The 15,461-nt window shown below is 54.3% G+C and overlaps 2 protein-coding genes across 6 annotated transcripts in view; one reads left to right on the forward strand and one right to left on the reverse strand.

Annotated features, from left to right (window-relative positions):
* POM121C (POM121 transmembrane nucleoporin C) overlaps window positions 1-9,275 on the forward strand; it is a 43,975-nt gene extending 34,700 nt beyond the window's left edge. For all 3 annotated transcript variants that reach the window (XM_044936251.1, XM_044936250.1, XM_006057108.3), the window contains 7 exons: window positions 974-1,047; window positions 1,694-1,818; window positions 1,933-2,035; window positions 2,264-2,440; window positions 3,984-5,645; window positions 6,681-6,803; window positions 7,110-9,275. In XM_044936251.1, coding sequence (XP_044792186.1) covers window positions 974-1,047; window positions 1,694-1,818; window positions 1,933-2,035; window positions 2,264-2,440; window positions 3,984-5,645; window positions 6,681-6,803; window positions 7,110-7,207 — 2,362 coding nt within the window. In that variant the 3' untranslated portion in view covers window positions 7,208-9,275. The remainder of the gene's footprint in view (window positions 1-973; window positions 1,048-1,693; window positions 1,819-1,932; window positions 2,036-2,263; window positions 2,441-3,983; window positions 5,646-6,680; window positions 6,804-7,109) is intronic.
* Window positions 9,269-15,005, reverse strand: NSUN5 (NOP2/Sun RNA methyltransferase 5). 3 transcript variants are annotated; one of them, XM_006057109.3, is made up of 10 exons: window positions 14,845-15,005; window positions 14,624-14,746; window positions 13,250-13,424; window positions 13,048-13,156; window positions 10,999-11,137; window positions 10,791-10,906; window positions 10,245-10,423; window positions 9,860-10,070; window positions 9,644-9,784; window positions 9,269-9,569 (listed from the first exon to the last, which is right to left on the reverse strand). In XM_006057109.3, the coding sequence occupies exons 1-10, from the start codon at window positions 14,935-14,937 to the stop codon at window positions 9,467-9,469; spliced, it is 1,389 nt and encodes a 462-aa protein (XP_006057171.3). In that variant the 5' UTR covers window positions 14,938-15,005; the 3' UTR covers window positions 9,269-9,466. The 3 variants fall into 3 exon arrangements, with proteins under 3 accessions (XP_006057171.3, XP_044792188.1, XP_044792187.1); XM_044936252.1 differs by lacking the exon at window positions 9,269-9,569 and having other exon boundaries at window positions 9,648-9,784; window positions 9,860-10,135; window positions 10,245-10,419; XM_044936253.1 differs by lacking the exon at window positions 9,269-9,569 and having other exon boundaries at window positions 9,645-10,135; window positions 10,285-10,423.
* Between the last annotated feature and the right edge of the window lie 456 nt (window positions 15,006-15,461).

Raw genomic sequence — 15,461 nt, forward strand, 5'->3', positions numbered from 1 at the left:
GACTCTTGAGAGTCCCTTGGACTGCAAGGAGATCCAACCAGTCCATTCTGAAGGAGATCAGCCCTGGGATTTCTTTGGAAGGAATGATGCTAAAGCTGAAACTCCAGTACTTTGGCCATCTCATGTGAAGAGTTGACTCATTGGAAAAGACCCTGATCCTGGGAAATATTGAGGGCAGGAGGAGAAGGGGACGACAGAGGATGAGATGGTTGGATGGTTCACCAACTCAACAGACTTGAGTTTGGGTAAACGGGAGGTGGTGATGCACAGGGAGGCCTGGTGTGCTGCAGTCCATGAGGTCGCAAAGAGTCGGACACGACTGAGTGACTGAACTGAATCTATTATTATTTGCTGCATGGATTAATGAGAGGGGCAGGAAAGGAGGGACATGTACTTGGCTCTTGGGTTTTCCTCAGCTCTGATTTGGAGGACTGAAGAAGTCAGCATGTAGAGGACAGTGAACTGCCCACCTGAGTCGCTCTCATCTCTTACCGTTCTTTTGTTCCCAACTGTAGAGGCCTCTGGCTCTCTCCCCAACACTGTACCATGAGTAATGGGGGTGCAGGAGTAGAGACCGTACAGAACAGAGCAGATAGAGTGGATGATGTCAGTGGGCAGCAGACTTCACATTCTGGACTCCAGCCGCCCCTCTGGGTACCTGTGGTCAAATTTAGGGATCAGACCTGTGACTAGAACTTTTAGGAACTTGGTGGGCTGTAAGTAAGGTTTTGAAAAATGTTGATGGTTGTGGTTGTTTTAAGACAAAGCTTTCTCCATGGCTTCCATAAACTACCTCCATTCATTTCTATTGGGATTTTCTTTTGACTTCTATTTTTTTTTTTTGTCCTGGCCTACTGAGGTCCTAAATCATGGTGGTTCTAGACCAGTTGGTAGGCAAGCAGGTATAGGAAGTTATCCAGTACTTTCTGTCAGCAAATCTTTCTAAACTTAATTGTGCCTTTTTCTCCTACAGAGAAGAGGAGCTTTCTCATCATTCTAGTTCTTCAACTCCATTGGTAACAGACAAGGAGTCCCAGGGAGAAAAGAGTAAGTTGATGAGTGCACTAGAGCGGCTATTGGTGGAAGTATTGAGCATTGCTTTGTGAAGGGCCTGGTGGATACAGAGAGAGATGTTTCTGTCTTTCAGAGGTTTATAGTCAGGTAAGGGAGAAAGGTGACTCAGAGAAATAAAGTATAATATGTGATAACAGTAGGCTATGGATAAGTTTAGGTTGAGGTATCTGTGAGCAGTCCAGATGACTATTGTCCAGTAAGCAGTTTTCTGGGCTTCCCTGATAGCTCAGTGGTAAAGAATCCACCTGCTAATACAGGAGACACAGGTTTAATCCATGGGTAGGGAAGATCTCCTGGAGAAGGAAATGGCAACCCACACCAGTATTCTTGCCTGAAAAATCCCATGGACAGAAGACCCTGGCAGGCTACAGTCCATAGGGTTGCAAAGAGTTGGACATGACTGAACAACAACAGAAGTAGTTGTATACTTTGATTTGGAGCAATTCTCCCTTTATATCCTCTTGACTATTAGAAGTAATCTAGCAAACACCATCCAAGAGCCCAAATCATGGAAAATAGAATCTTTCAGAGATACCTGGTGAAAATTCCGTGTTAAAAACAGGAGATAGATAACCTGTCTGTTTCTGGCAGAGAAGAAGAAAATTAAATCTTTCTTTAGTTGCAGATCCAACCACAGGGAAGAAGCAGAACTCATGGAATTCCCCATCAACACCTGGCAGCTCCGGGCAGCGTAAACGGAAGGTTCAGCTGCTGCCCTCCAGGCGAGGAGACCAGCTGACCTTGGTATGGTCCTGTCCCTCTACTTCTGCCCACCCCAGCTTAGCTCTACCTTAGGAAGGCTAAATACAGGATTCTTACAGTTTCTCCTGATTAACAACTTCTTTTTCTCTTTGGTAGCCTCCACCTCCCCAGCTTGGTTATTCGATCACTGCTGAGGACTTGGACTTGGAAAAGAAAACTTCGTTACAGTGGTTTAACAAAGTCTTAGAGGATAAGACTGGTAAGGAATATAGATCAGTTTCACACTCCAGAGAGGCTTTGTCTCCTTGGGTTTTATTTTGGTCTTTCTCATGTGGGAAATCCATTTGGGCCCTCAGTGGAATCTGGAGAATGGTGAGCATTGAAGGGAAACCTTTGTGAGTTGTACCGAGGCCCCGAACTTCCCGTGCTCCGTGATATGCAACTGGAAAGAGTTCCCAAACAGTGTCATCTTTTCTTTCGTCTCTAGACGCTGCCTCGACCTCTGTTACCGAGGCCCCACCTGCCAGTCAGTCTTCCTTCACTTTGACCCTGCCTGCCGCTGGGACTGCTTCATCCCCAACCTCCCTCCAAGCCCCTAGCACTAACCCACTGTTGGAGAGCTTGAAGAAGATGCAGAATTCCCCAGGGCTACCTTCCCTCCCTGGTGAGTGGGAGAGCTTACTTTGTTTTGTTTGTTTTTTGGTCACACCACACAGCTTGTAGGATCTTAATCCCCTGACCAGGCATCAAACCCAGACCACTGCAGTGGAAGCGTGGAGTCCTAACTGCTGGACTGCCAGGGAGTTCCCAGGAGAGCTTGCTTTGGCGCGTGTAATGTCATCAGCCTTTGTTTAGGTAGAAGTAGAAGCGTCAGCACTTCCCTGGTGGTATATGGGTAAGAAGAGTCTACCTGCCAGTGCAGGGACTCAGATTTTTTTTTTTAATTAGTTATTTTAATTGGAGGCTAATTACTTTACGATATTGTGGTGGTTTTTGCCGTACATTGACATGAATCAGCCACGGGTGTACATGTGAGGGGACTTAGATTTGATCCCTGGTCCAGGAAGATTCCACATACTGCAGGGCAGCTAAGCCCACGTGCTCTAGGACCTGTGAGCCACAGCTACTGAAACTTGGGTGCCTGGAGCCCCTGCTTCACAGCAGAAGAAGCCACCACAGTGCGAAGCCCACGCACCACAACCAGAGAGTAGCCCCTGCTCGCTGCCACTAGAGAAAGCCCAAACAGCCAAGTAATTTAATAAAAAAGTTTTTAAAGAAGTAAAAGCACCATGCTCATCAGTTCCTGGAAATTGTTCTAAAGGTTAACCGTGTTCTAGCTCCTCTAACCAGAGCTGGTGCAGGCTTAAGAGCTTTAGAAGTTGTCATCAGTTTTAGGGAAGGGCTGCAACACTCAGAGCTGAGGGAGGCAGCTTAGTTTTGGTCGCCAAGTGGCTCCTGACTTGAAACCCAGTCCCTCAGCTCCTCTGAGCCTTGTTTGTCATCATCTGTAAGATGAGACAATAACGCTAACCTCGTGAGGTATCCCGGAAGTGTCAGTGATCACATGGTTAGGATGTCTTATCCCACGCTTAGACTACGGTCACAAGGTAACATTACTCTTCTCGAAGTTTCTAAGGTCTGTTGCTGTTCAGCCTTCCTGGCACTGCATATACACACACTCCTCTGCTGCAGTGTATCGTATCGTAGAATGTGTCAGGTATCAGATGGCTCAGAGACCACCTCCTCATTCATGTTATATGCTCTCTACTTGCACCTGGTGGGTGAACACAGGCCAGTGCATCTTTGTTAGCTGTATAAGGTGTATCTAGATTATTAAGTGGACTTAAGTTCAGGTGATTGGAATTTTCTTCATTTCTGTACATGTAATCTCCAACAGGGCCCACTTTTTATCCTCTTCTGAAATCTTTCTTATGATCTGTGAAGGGTAGAGATTACGAACACTGGCCTGTTTTCAGGAATGAACACTTTTAAAGTTCTGTGACATGGATTTAGTCGTAATTGTTGACTGTTGAATCCCGAGCACTGTGCTGGGCTTTGAGCACCGTCACATGTGAAGTATTCCAGATTTGCTTTCTCCACTTTCTTTCCCACAGAGCCTGCTGGAGTGACCACCACTGTGGCCAATTCGCCACACCGTCATATCTGAAGTATTTCAAATTTGCTTTCTCCACTTTCTTTCTCCACAGAGCCTGCTGGAGTGACCAGCACTGTGGCCGATTCGCCCCCAAAGACACCCAGTTCTCTGGCCTCTCTGAGCTCCTCACAGTCAGGAGCCCTTCCAGCCACCTCCTCTGACTCCAGATCCACCACTACTGTCTTGGGGCTGACCCCAGCTTCTTCCCCAGGACCTGTCACCGATGCCGCCAAGTCCCCTCCGGCCCCTTCGGCTGAGACATCCACCAAATCCCAGGCCCTGTCCACCCCGCCTCCCAGCCCCAAGCAGAGTATCCTGTTTGGAATGCTGAGCACCCCAGCTGCCAGCCCTTCTGCTTCTGTAGCCCCTGCTGCGTCTTCGGCATCGCCCATGTTCAGGCCCATTTTTGTGGCCCCCCTGAAAAGCGAGAGTGGGGACCCCTTGCCCTCTAGCCCTTCCACGGTCACGGCCGTGGCATCTTCCAGCTCGGCCCTCCCCACGACTGCCAGCAGCACAGCCCCCGCTTTCAAGCTGATCTTTAGCAGCGTGGGGCCACCCACATCTGTGCCCGGGCTAACTCCCTTCTTGAAGCAAACAGCTACTCTGGCCACTACCACGAGTGCTCCTGTCTTCACCGGCCAGGCCACTGCCACCTCCACAGTGACTTCCGTGACCACAGCCAGCACCTCCACAGACTCGGCTCCGAAGCCCGCGTTCAGCTTCGGTGCGAGCAGCGTGACCAGCACCCTGAGCAGCGGGACCAGCACCACTGCTTCCGCCTCCCAGCCCTTCCTCTTTGGGACTCCCCCGACTTCTGGTGCCAGCTTCACCCCAGCTGGAGGCTCCATATTCCAATTTGGCAAGCCTCCCGCCGTGGCCGCCTCCACACCAGTCACCACCTTCGGCCAGTCGCTTCCCAGTGCCCCTCAGACAGCCCCCAGCAGCAGCGGCGGCGGCAGCACCGGCTTCGGTGGTTTTGGCAGCAGCCTCAGCACCCCCGCCCCAGCCACCACTGGCCAGCCCGCCCTGACGGTCAGCAGCACCGCCACCCCAGCCTTCAGCGTTCCCTTCGCCTCGGGCGCCCAGCCCCCTCTCCCATCCTACCCGGGTGCCAACCCCCAGCCCACCTTCGGGGCCGCTGAGGGGCAGCCGCAGGGGGCTGCCAAGCCGGCTCTCGTGCCCAGCTTTGGCAGCTCTTTCACTTTTGGTAACTCTGCGGCCCCAGCCCCGACTGCGACCCCAGCGCCGACCCCAGCCCAGCCAGCGTTCGGCGGCGCCGCGCAGCCGGCATTTGGCAGCCTGAAAGCCACACCCTCCGCCTTTGGCACCTCCGCCGCCACCCGGCCGGCCTTTGGCAGCGCCACAGCTGTTTTCTCCTTTGGTGCGGCCACCACCTCTGGCTTTGGCGCTACCACCCAGACTACCAGCAGCGGGACCAGCGGCTCGGTGTTCGGCAGCACGACACCGTCGCCCTTCATGTTTCGGGGACCAGCCACCCCGGCTGGGAGCGGGGCCTTTGGGATGAGCGTGGCCACCCCGGGCACCAGCGCTGCCTCTGGAGCGTTCGGCTTCGGGGCAGGACAGAGTGGGACCACTGGCAGCACAGCGCCTTTTGGGGGAGGCTTGAGTCAAAACAGCTTGGGCACGCCCAACCAGACCACGTCCTTTGCCTTCAGTGTGACCAGCACGCCGGACAGCAAACCTGTGTTTGGAGGTATGATCACGAGTTGACTTGGCCCACTGGGCGGCGTCCACTCTTTGGAGCTCTATATAGGGGTAGTAAGGAGATGGGCATTAAATGCGTCAATACAGTATCAGTTTCTTGGTAAAAGACGTGATTACTGAGTGCAGAGGAATGCCTTTCTGAGAAAGTAATGGACTTAATCTCCGAGACTGTGACAAGGAGGGTTTGGGGTGTGGGTGGAGGCGGGTGTGAGAGGGCCCCGCAGGACCTCCCGAGTTGTCGCTTCGGAGCTGGGGAGATGGTGTAGCATCATAGGCAGCGTCACACACTCACGATGTTGTGAGTGAGGCCCGTCAGCACTGTTTTTCCCAGCCATGTTCGGTTGTGAGATGTAGGCCTAAATTAAGTGGTAGCTGGTGAAGCCAACCTGTTGAATCTGAAGCAAGTACAGTGGGATGGGTGGTGGCCGGGTGTTCTGGGGAGGTGGGCACAGAGTCAGTGCCCATGGGGGAGGTGGGGTCTGGAGCAATGGTGGTGACGAGGTGGGAGTGGGAGGGGAGGGAAAGCTTGAGTGGCAGAAATCTGCCTTCCACCCCCCCCCCCCACCCCCCAGCCAGCCTCCCCCTACATGAGAAGGCGGGGCTGAAGGGACAGCAGGACTGGGTGGGGAGTCCCAGTGGGCCTCAGGGGACCCATAGGGTGGAGAGGGGAGGACAAGCGAACAAGGAGAGACACAACGCATCTAGTCCTCACGGGGGTAGGTAATCGGGCTCAGGCTAAAGGCGGAGGTCCACTGAGTCGGCCCCTGTGCTGGGTTTGCTGGCCGAGGGAATGCAGGGGCCCTGCTCCTTAGGTGGCCAAGAGCCAGCCCTGCTGTGGCACCGCTGGTAGCCAGCTGGGAGGCTCGCCCGGGGTAGCAGGTGTGAAGCTCGGTGCTGTCCTTCAGTGGGGGGACCCAGAGCCCAGATATCCTGCGGGAAGGCCCTGCCAGGAGCTGAGCTCCCTCGAGGCTCCTCCCCCTCTGCTCCCCAGCCTGGTCCCTACAGCTCTCTCTCTCCATCCTAGGCACCTCCACGCCCACCTTCGGTCAGAACACCCCAGCCCCTGGGGTGGGAGCAGCTGGCAGCAGCCTCCCCTTTGGGGCGTCCTCAACACCTGCCCAAGGCTTTGGCGGAGTCGGACCTTTCGGTAAGTGGCCAGTGTGACCTTGTCTCCTCTCTGAAGAGGGGTGGGGCGGGCTGGCAGCATCCAGCTGTCCGAGGCCGGTCCAGGAGTCCAGCACCGCCCATGTTTGGAGTTGGGCAACTGACCACTCGGAAGCCAGGTGAAAATGCTGGTCCAGGCCTTGTTCCCAGACTGTCTGTGGTCTTGTGATTTTGCATTTTTAACCAGTGCCTCTCCCAGAGGGATTGCCTTTTTCCAGTGCCCAGTGTTCTTTAGAGAAGTGCTCCCGGGTCCCAGCCGCCCTGATGAGATCTTGTTGAATCTTTCCAGGATCGACAGCCGCTTCCTTTTCCATTGGTGCGGGATCTAAGACCCCAGGGACTCGACAGCGGCTACAGGCCCGGAGGCAGCACACCCGAAAGAAATAGCCTTCGTCCCTCCCCCAGCCCCCCACCACCCCTTGCCCAAATCTGGACCTCGGCACCTGCTAGGAAGAGCCTCTGATCCTTCTAGTTCCGTCAAGCAGACCAACCCCAGGCCTCTGGCTTCAGCCCCCAGGGAGGTAGTGGCAGCGTCAGGGGCTGTTTCCCTCTTTCAGGAAGCAGAAGCCCCAGGTCGGGGGGCCATGGGGGGAGGGACGTGGCAGTGCAGAAGCCTGTTACCTTACTTGAACAGTTGAACTGGTGAAGCTGGGGAGAACTAAAGAAACATCTGTACATACTGTCCACTTCCTTCCCCGACGCTCGTGTAGTGTGTGAGCTCAGGCAGGCAGCCCGCTGCCCGCCTTCTCCCCGAGAGCCATCTTGGCTGGAGGCCAGCAGGTCAAGCCCTGCCACCTGCATCTCTGTGCACTTGATGGGTTGGGGTGGACCGTCCCTGAAGCCACACCGGGCTTGGCTTGGCTGTACAAGTGGCTTTCCCCCTCCAGTCCCATGAGGGGACTCTTGTTTCCCCACTTCTTGCTGCTTCATCCCTCACTGGTTCCTTGCAGGGTCGATTCCTTTTAAAATGATCCTGAGTCTAGCTTTGCCTTGGAGACCCCAGCGGGTGCAGCTCCTGCTATTCCACTTCCTCCTGCCAAGTCCAAGCTGACCTTTCACCCCCAACCCGCTCTGCCAGTTTGGCCCCTCAAAGCTTGGTGGCTCAAGACTGTTAGCCTGGCAGACCCAGGGGTAGTGCCTCCCTCGGGAGAGGGAAGCTCTTGGCACAGGCAGGACACCCCCCACACAGCCACCCCACCCCGCTGCTTTCAGCTGCCTGCTCCCCCACCATCCCCGTTGACCTCACTGGGCCCGTCTGCCTCTCCGGGATCGTCTGTTTAAAGCTTTGTCCTGTGTTATTTTGTCTGATGCTCATGTCTGTTGCTCTTTGAATCGAGTTTGGAGGAAGAATTGAATTGTATGAGTGGCGGCATGTTGGTAGTGCCGGACTTAATTAACTGTTTCTCAAGTTTCTGGGGCCTCGCTAATCGAGTGTGGAAAGTGGCACCACTGCGGCTCCAAGTGCCGAGTCTTGAATTCTCACATGGTGTTTCGACTTTAAGGGCTGGCAGCCCAGGAGGACGGGGCCAAGGGGAAGGGCTTCTGCCCTGTGCTCGTTCTTTCCCACCTACCTAACCTCAGTGTCTATAGTATATGGTAGAAATCCTAAATTAATGAACCACATTTTAAAATTGTTGTCTTCCTCCCTCCATCCCTTCCCTTCTCCCTTTGTTCCCAAACCCCTTACCCCAGGCCCATGAGCCTTGCTGCCATGCCCATCCTCTTTGGGAGAAGTATGAATGCGTGTGTCTAAATTAAAAGAAAAAAAAAATATTTAAACATTTTTTAACAATAAAAATTTATTTTTGTATTTAAGCTAAATTGCCTTTTAAATTCCTTCAAGCTTGGTTCATTGAGGTGGTTCAGTATAAATGCTATTTGACTAGAGATTAGTTGTGTAGAGTTAAGTTATGCCTGTGTGAAGAAGAGGCTCAGATGCTGTCCAGGCAGCATTCCTGAGGGACTTGAGCTCTTTCTGGAAACAGAAAATGTAATTCTTATTTTATGAATAATGTGATGTAGGTGTAACTAGTCCCCTCCCCTTTGTGACTGAGGGTGAATGGTTCGTGGCAGGGGATGCGCCTCCACACCCCGAGAGCTCTGTTGCGTGTGGAGCTGCGGGGGGCCTGAGTCCCGAGTACCTGCTCAGATGGGAAGGGGTGGGCACGGGTCTAGAAATCAGGCTGCTGCCTATACCTCACGGAAGGTAGACCCTCGGCTCGATTACCTCAGCTCCACAGGCAGGACAGCTGGTCCAGGAGCCCCCCGCCCCGAGTGTGAGCGCGTAAATGTGGGTGTGGACACACACGTGCACTGGACAGGGACGGGAGGCTGGGACTTTCCATTATAAACGAAGACTGAATTCCTGTGAGTCTAGTTGGAATTTTTAGTATGAATGTGAGATTTTTCTCCTTGCTTATGTCATTAAGAATAAAAAAAACTGTGATCTATCGTAGACCATGTCCCGTGTTTTATTTTTGTGAGCAGCAGTGCGTCACCCACAAAAGCACAGCCCAGGGAAGGGGACCCAAAGCAGAGGAGTGTCCTATCTCTCTCCAGCTGGAGGAACGGGGTTCCTGGTCTTCTTCCTCCAGCCCTGACCAGACTGCCATCTGGGGCCTGAGAGGAGTCCGTGCTCTGTGCCTGCTACGTGCCAGGGGCAGCTGCCGCTTTCCGCCGCCTCTTCTTCCCCTTTGGGGCTGGGCTGGGCGTCAGCTCTGAGGCTGCTGCTTTGGCTTGTGAGCCGGAGCTAGAAGAAAAGTAAAGGGAGTGAGATGTGCCCCAGTCCTCCAGCATCTTCCAGGAGGCCCCCCGGTCACTCACCTCGGCTCCTCTACCCGTTCAAGCACCGCGATGAAGAAGCCACCGGTGAGCGTGGTCTCAGGGGAGGCCCGGAGGCAGTGTTCAGCGCCTGGAAAGGCGCGGAGGCCTCGGTGCGGCCAGGAGGGGAGGACGGGAGCCAGCCTGCAGGCAGGAAGTGGGATGGGCTTCTAGGTCAGAGGCGGCCCCCTCCCCCAGGCCCTGGTGGACACCCACTACCTGAAGGCCCCTGGGCTCTGCTGCAAGGCGGCTCGCACCACGTCTTCATTCTCTTCCTGGCAGACGGAGCACGTGGAGTAGACGAGGCGTCGCAGGGCGGGGAACGTGAGCGCGTGGCTCAGTGCCCGCTGCTGGAAGGCGGCCAGTGCTCGCAGGCGCTCCGGGCTCAGCGTGCCAGACTTGGGCTCCTCCAGCTGCCTGCTGGGCATCCCTAGGGAAGAGTGCTTTCAGCACAGCCAGCCCGGAAGAGCAGATTCCGCTTCCAGGAGAGCACGTCTGTTAAGCGTCACAGGAACCAAACCTCAGGCCAGGACCCGACCACCCCTCAGGCCCCAAGGTTGCTCTGGGTCCGTGGGGCCCTGGGCCGTGCTCCCTGCCATCTCACCAGAGCCACTACAGGAGGGATCCAGCAAGATGTACTGGACCTGACAATAACGCTGGTCTGAGGGCGAGACCGCCAGGAAGTCCTGCTCAGCCAGCTCGCAGCAGGAGACCCCGGCCCGGGCCAGCAGGGTAGCCATAGACGCCAGTCGCTTGGCATCCTGGTCAAAGGCGAAGATCTTCCTAGGGAGGGGGACAGAGTTGAAGTGAACTGAGAACTTAACGGAGCGTGTAAAAGCCCACAGCTCTGACACAGTAACACATACTTGAAGTCAAGACACACTATTTAAATGTCTTTAAATTCTAAATTTAAAAGCTCAGTGGTCAGAAATAGCTGGCCTGGGCTCTGTGCTCCGAGGGCTCAGGGACTCACAGCTCATACCTGCCGCCCACTGGGAAGCTTAGGGAACTGCCCTAGGTCCTGAAGGGAACACTGAAAGGCAAGGCCTCCTTTCAGCCTGCGGGACTTCCTGGAATAAGTGTTCCTTATCTCTTCCCACAAAGTACAGGATCAGATCCCACCCCGCTCCTGTCTGACCACGGCACTTACCCTTGGTTCTTGAGAAGAGCAGCCAGGTGACTGGTCTTATTGCCTGGGGCAGCGCATGCATCGATGACGTGGGACCCGGGGGGCGGAGCCAGCAGCATGGCGGGGAGACAGCTTGCCTGGCGGCGCAGCGCACGGGGGCTGGGTGAACGGAGGCCCCAGGCTGACCACTCCCCACCTGCTTCCCCATCTTTCCACCCATCCTCCCTACCTTGTCTTGCAGGATGAGGTGACCAGCTTGGTACAGTGGATGGTCGTGCAGATCTGTTTGGGCAGGAAACACAAGCAACTCTGGCAGCAAGGGATCCAGGAGAAAACACTTCCCTTTGAGGGCCCTGATGTCGTCAAGGCTGCCAGGGAATACGAACTGCTTATTCCACATTTTATGCATCCTTCAATGCCAGGTACCAGCCAGGCACGTCACACGTCACCTGACTGCTTACTGATGTGACAAATGCTTAAAACTGCTAAGTATATTAACAGGCTGATAAGACAGAGGCAGCAGTTAAGAGAATGGGGTTCTCAGGTCTGACTCTGTGTCCAGAGGATCCCAGAGGTGGAGGCATGGGCACCTCAGCCTCTGTACTTCTGGAAAACGGTAGGTGGGTATTAAATGGCATGCAAACCTCGTAAGAAAAGATTTCGCACACATTAGGATCGCAACAGCCAGTACTATCAGAACATAACCCTGGGGAGAGGGGCCTGGTACAGAGAGGTGAGTACTGAGTCGATTCCTGATGGATGAATTAGTACCCTGAGGAGCTGAGGGGAAAACTTTGTTCTCTAAACTATGGAGAAGCACTGTCCATTCACTTGCTCCATGTAGAAAACATGAAAATAACTAGAGAATAACAACTCAGATGAGAAAGCTAACAAGTAGCAGAAAGAAAGAGTGAGTTGCTCAGTCACGTCTGACTCTGAGACCCCGTGGACTGTAGCCCACCAGGGTCCTCTGTCCATGGAATTCTCCAGGCAAGAATACTGGAGTGGGAAGCCATTCCCTTCTCCAGGGGATCTTCCCAACTCAGGGACCAAACCCAGGCCTCCCACATTGCAGGCACATTCTTTACCGTCTGAGCCACTAGGGAAGCCCAACAAGTAGCAGAGCTGGTATCCAAACCTACATACAGCCATCCTCCACCACCCTGGTCTCTAAGCGACACGCTGAAGGCCAACAGGGAGACATCTACAACAGATGAGAGCGACGGAGGGAGAGGAGGGCGACGGAGAGGAGGCCACTTCCCAGAGCTGTGGGAGGACAGAACAGGAGGCAGGAGAGTGCAGGGGCGGGGCGGGGGGCGCGGGGGGTGGGGGGGCCGGCTACTGAGCAGCAACCACCGTGGGAACACAGGTGCACAGCAGGCAGGCCTGGAAAGGGGGCAGGGAGGCACAGCCCAGCCCAGGGCCAAGGGTTTCTAGTGAGGGAGTAAAGCGTCAGATCTGCGTCCAGAACTTTCTGCAGCCAACACAAAGAGGACGAGCGTGACAAGAAAGTCTGGACGTGGGGAGGCTGGCTGAGGGCTCTCGTGCCAGTCACGGCAGGATATGCTGCTTAAACCCAGGCCGTGTCCAGAGAAGAGAGACACCAAAGGCAGAGCAGTAAATGACCGGACAGACAGCAGGGAAGCATGCACGATAACTCCGTTTCTACTCTGACCAGATGGGTGCGCAATAGTGACATCTGTTAAAACAAGGAATGCACAAGATGCCAAGTTCAGGGATGCAAGGGTGGTTCCATATCCACAAAGTAATCGACATGTGATATACCGCAAACAGGACAAAAATCACAAATCACATGACCATCTCAACAGATGCAGAAAAGCCATTTGAAAAAATTCAGCATCCACCCATGATAAAAATTCTCATCAAACTTGGTACTGAAGGAACATATAGCAACATAATAAAGTCTGCATATGACAGACCCACAGCTCACATCACACTCAATGGGGAAAGGCCAAAAGTTCTTCCTCTAAAATCAGGCACAAGACAAGGACACATATTCTAGTCACTTCTATTTAATACAACGTTCCATGCTCAGTCGCGTCTGACTCTCTGTGACTCCCATTGACTGCAGCCTGCTAAGCTGCTCTGTCCAAGGGGTTTTCCAGGCAAGAATACTGGAGTGGTTTGCCATTTCCTCCTCCAGGAGATCTTCCTGATCCAAAGATCGAACCTGGATCCCCTGCATTGGTAGGCTGATTCTTAACCACTGAGCCACCTGGGAAGCCCATTCCATGCTCAAGCAGGGTTCTAAACTCACCCGGAAGCCCGACCCTGGTAGGAGAAACCTTGTCTCTTAAAATAATCAATGGCATCTTCAGCGCAGGTCTTCAGAGTGTTCACTCGCACAAATCGAGGCACCTGGGAGGCTAGGAAGCAATCAGCAGTGAGTGAGCAGGAACCTGGCCCGCTCCTGAGGGCCTGATGGCTATCCCCCATCTCCACAACACCTCCAAGCTTACCTGAGCCAGGCTTGGATCCCACGTCCAACAGGTCCTCATTCCGGCTCACACCTTGACGAACCTTGAGCCGCGCCAACTCAGCCTTCAGCCTGGCCTGGTGCCGCTCCAGCAGAGGTTTCCATCGGCCCCCACGCCCTCTAAAGCCTTTTCCCAGCAATAACTCATATACTAGCACCTGGGATGGAGAAAGGAGGTGAGAAAACCTTGAGTATGAAGATCCTGGAACTCCACAGTGCTGGAACTGGAAGAGTTAAACAGATCACCTATCAAGATAGTAATGGGTAAAAGTGAGCTACCCTGTTCAAGATCACACAAGAAATTAACGGACAGGTCACGATTTGAACCTGGTGCCTGGCTTCCCGGTCCCAAACCCCTTCCCCATGGCTTCTCACCAGGAAACGCTCTGGATCTGAACCCTCCTCCCTTGTCAACATCACCTTTTTGTTTTACCTAAACAGAGCTTGCTGCGCTATCAACACTTTGGTCTTCTGTTCTTAATCTTTCACACAAGGCTCAAAGTTAAAGCATGTGCTGCTGCTGCTGCTAAGTCGCTTCAGTCATGTCCGACTCTGTGCGACCCCAGAGACGGCAGCCCACCAGGCTCCCCCATCCCTGGGATTCTCCAGGCAAGAACACTGGAGTGGGTAGCCATTTCCTTCTCCAATGCATGAAAGTGAAAAGTGAAAGTGAAGCCGCTCAGTCCTATTGGACTCTTAGCGACCCCATGGACTGCAGCCTACCAGGCTCCTCCAATCCATGGGATCTTCCAGGCAAGAGTACTGGAGTGGGTTGCCATTGCCTTCGCCTAAAGTATGTGCCCTGGGATTTCTTTGGAAGGAATGATGCTAAAGCTGAAACTCCAGTACTTTGGCCACCTCATGCGAAGAGTTGACTCATTGGAAAAGACTGATGCTGGGAGGGATTGGGAGCAGGAGGAAAAGGGGAGGACAGAGGATGAAATGGCTGGATGGCATCACTGACTGGATGGACGTGAGTCTGAGTGAACGCCGCGAGCTGGTGATGGACAGAGAGGCCTGGCGTCCTGCGATTCATGGGGTCGCAAAGAGTCTGACACGACTGAGCGACTGAACTGAACTGAAAGTATGTGCACCTCCTCTCAATTCTTAAACCAGCGAGGGGCTGCGCTCCTCATTTCGGAGGAGCGACTTGCTAGCATCACACAGTGGACGGCGACGGAGCAGAGACCCTAAGGTTAGAAGGGGCTCACCCTCCTGTTGGAGAGAGAAATGGCAACCCACTCCAGTATTCTTGCCTGGAGAATCCTGTGGACAGAGGTGCCTGGTGGGCTGCTGTTCATGGGGTCCCACAGAGTCGGACACGACTGAAGCGACTTAGCACGCACCCTCCAGTTACCTTGGCTAGGTGCGGCCGCAGCTTCTTCTCGGCTCGCAGGAGGCCGGCGTTGGCGATCACGGAGTCCAGCACGGCGGAGTAGCGCTGCGTCTCGCACACCAGCGCGTACAGCTGCTTCACGTTCTGCGCTCGGCCGAGAGGACCCAGGTGAGACGCGGGTCGGGCCGAGCTAGCCCCCTGCCGGGGCCCCCCTCCCGGACACGAACCCCGAACCCTGCTACCTGGAAGTTGCTGGCGTATACCAGCCCCTTGAGCGAACCCTGGCGGCTCTCCACGCCGGCCAGCACGGCCGCCGCCGCCGAGTACACAGCCATGCTCCGTGCCCGCGCGAGCGCCTTTACGGCTCTGTCGCGAAGCGCGCGCGGCTCCGCACCGCCCCCACCTGACTTCCGGGGTCAAAGGGCACGGGTGTTCCGGACCCGGAAGTCCCAGTACCCATTGAGGTGGTTCAAGGGCGTGTGGCAGTTCACACTCCTGTAAAGGTCTGGAGGGCGACGCAGAGACCCCGGCTGACCACTTCTTCGCAGTTCTTTGCGTTTTTCTTTCAATCCTTGCCGATATCACAGGCAAACAATGAGATCTTATTGATGTTTTAATTTCTGTGATTGAGGTTAAACATTTACCCGTTATTAGTCGTTTGTATTTCTTCTATTATGACATGTAGATGTCTTTTGCTTACCCCTGTACTGTCTCTTCAGTTCAGTTCAGTTCAGTCGCTCAGTCGTGTCCGACTCTGCGACCCCATGAATCGCAGCACACCAGGCCTCCCTGTCCATCACCAAATCCCGGAGTTCACTCAAATTCATGTCCATCGAGTCGGTGATGCCATCCAGCCATC

The sequence above is a fragment of the Bubalus bubalis genome, chromosome 24 (genome assembly GCF_019923935.1).
Source record: "Bubalus bubalis isolate 160015118507 breed Murrah chromosome 24, NDDB_SH_1, whole genome shotgun sequence".
Classification (NCBI taxonomy): Eukaryota; Metazoa; Chordata; class Mammalia; order Artiodactyla; family Bovidae; genus Bubalus; species Bubalus bubalis.

Bases quoted from the DNA above. Each gene is read 5' to 3' on its own strand.
- NSUN5 (XM_006057109.3), bottom strand. From the start codon at position 14,937: ATGGCTGTGTACTCGGCGGCGGCGGCCGTGCTGGCCGGCGTGGAGAGC. The intron at 10,907-10,998 runs GTAGGGAGGATG...CTGCGCCGCCAG, and splicing joins ACCTCATCCTGCAAGACAAG to GCAAGCTGTCTCCCCGCCAT. The intron at 10,424-10,790 runs GTAAGTGCCGTG...CCCCCTCCCTAG, and splicing joins GCTCTTCTCAAGAACCAAGG to GAAGATCTTCGCCTTTGACC.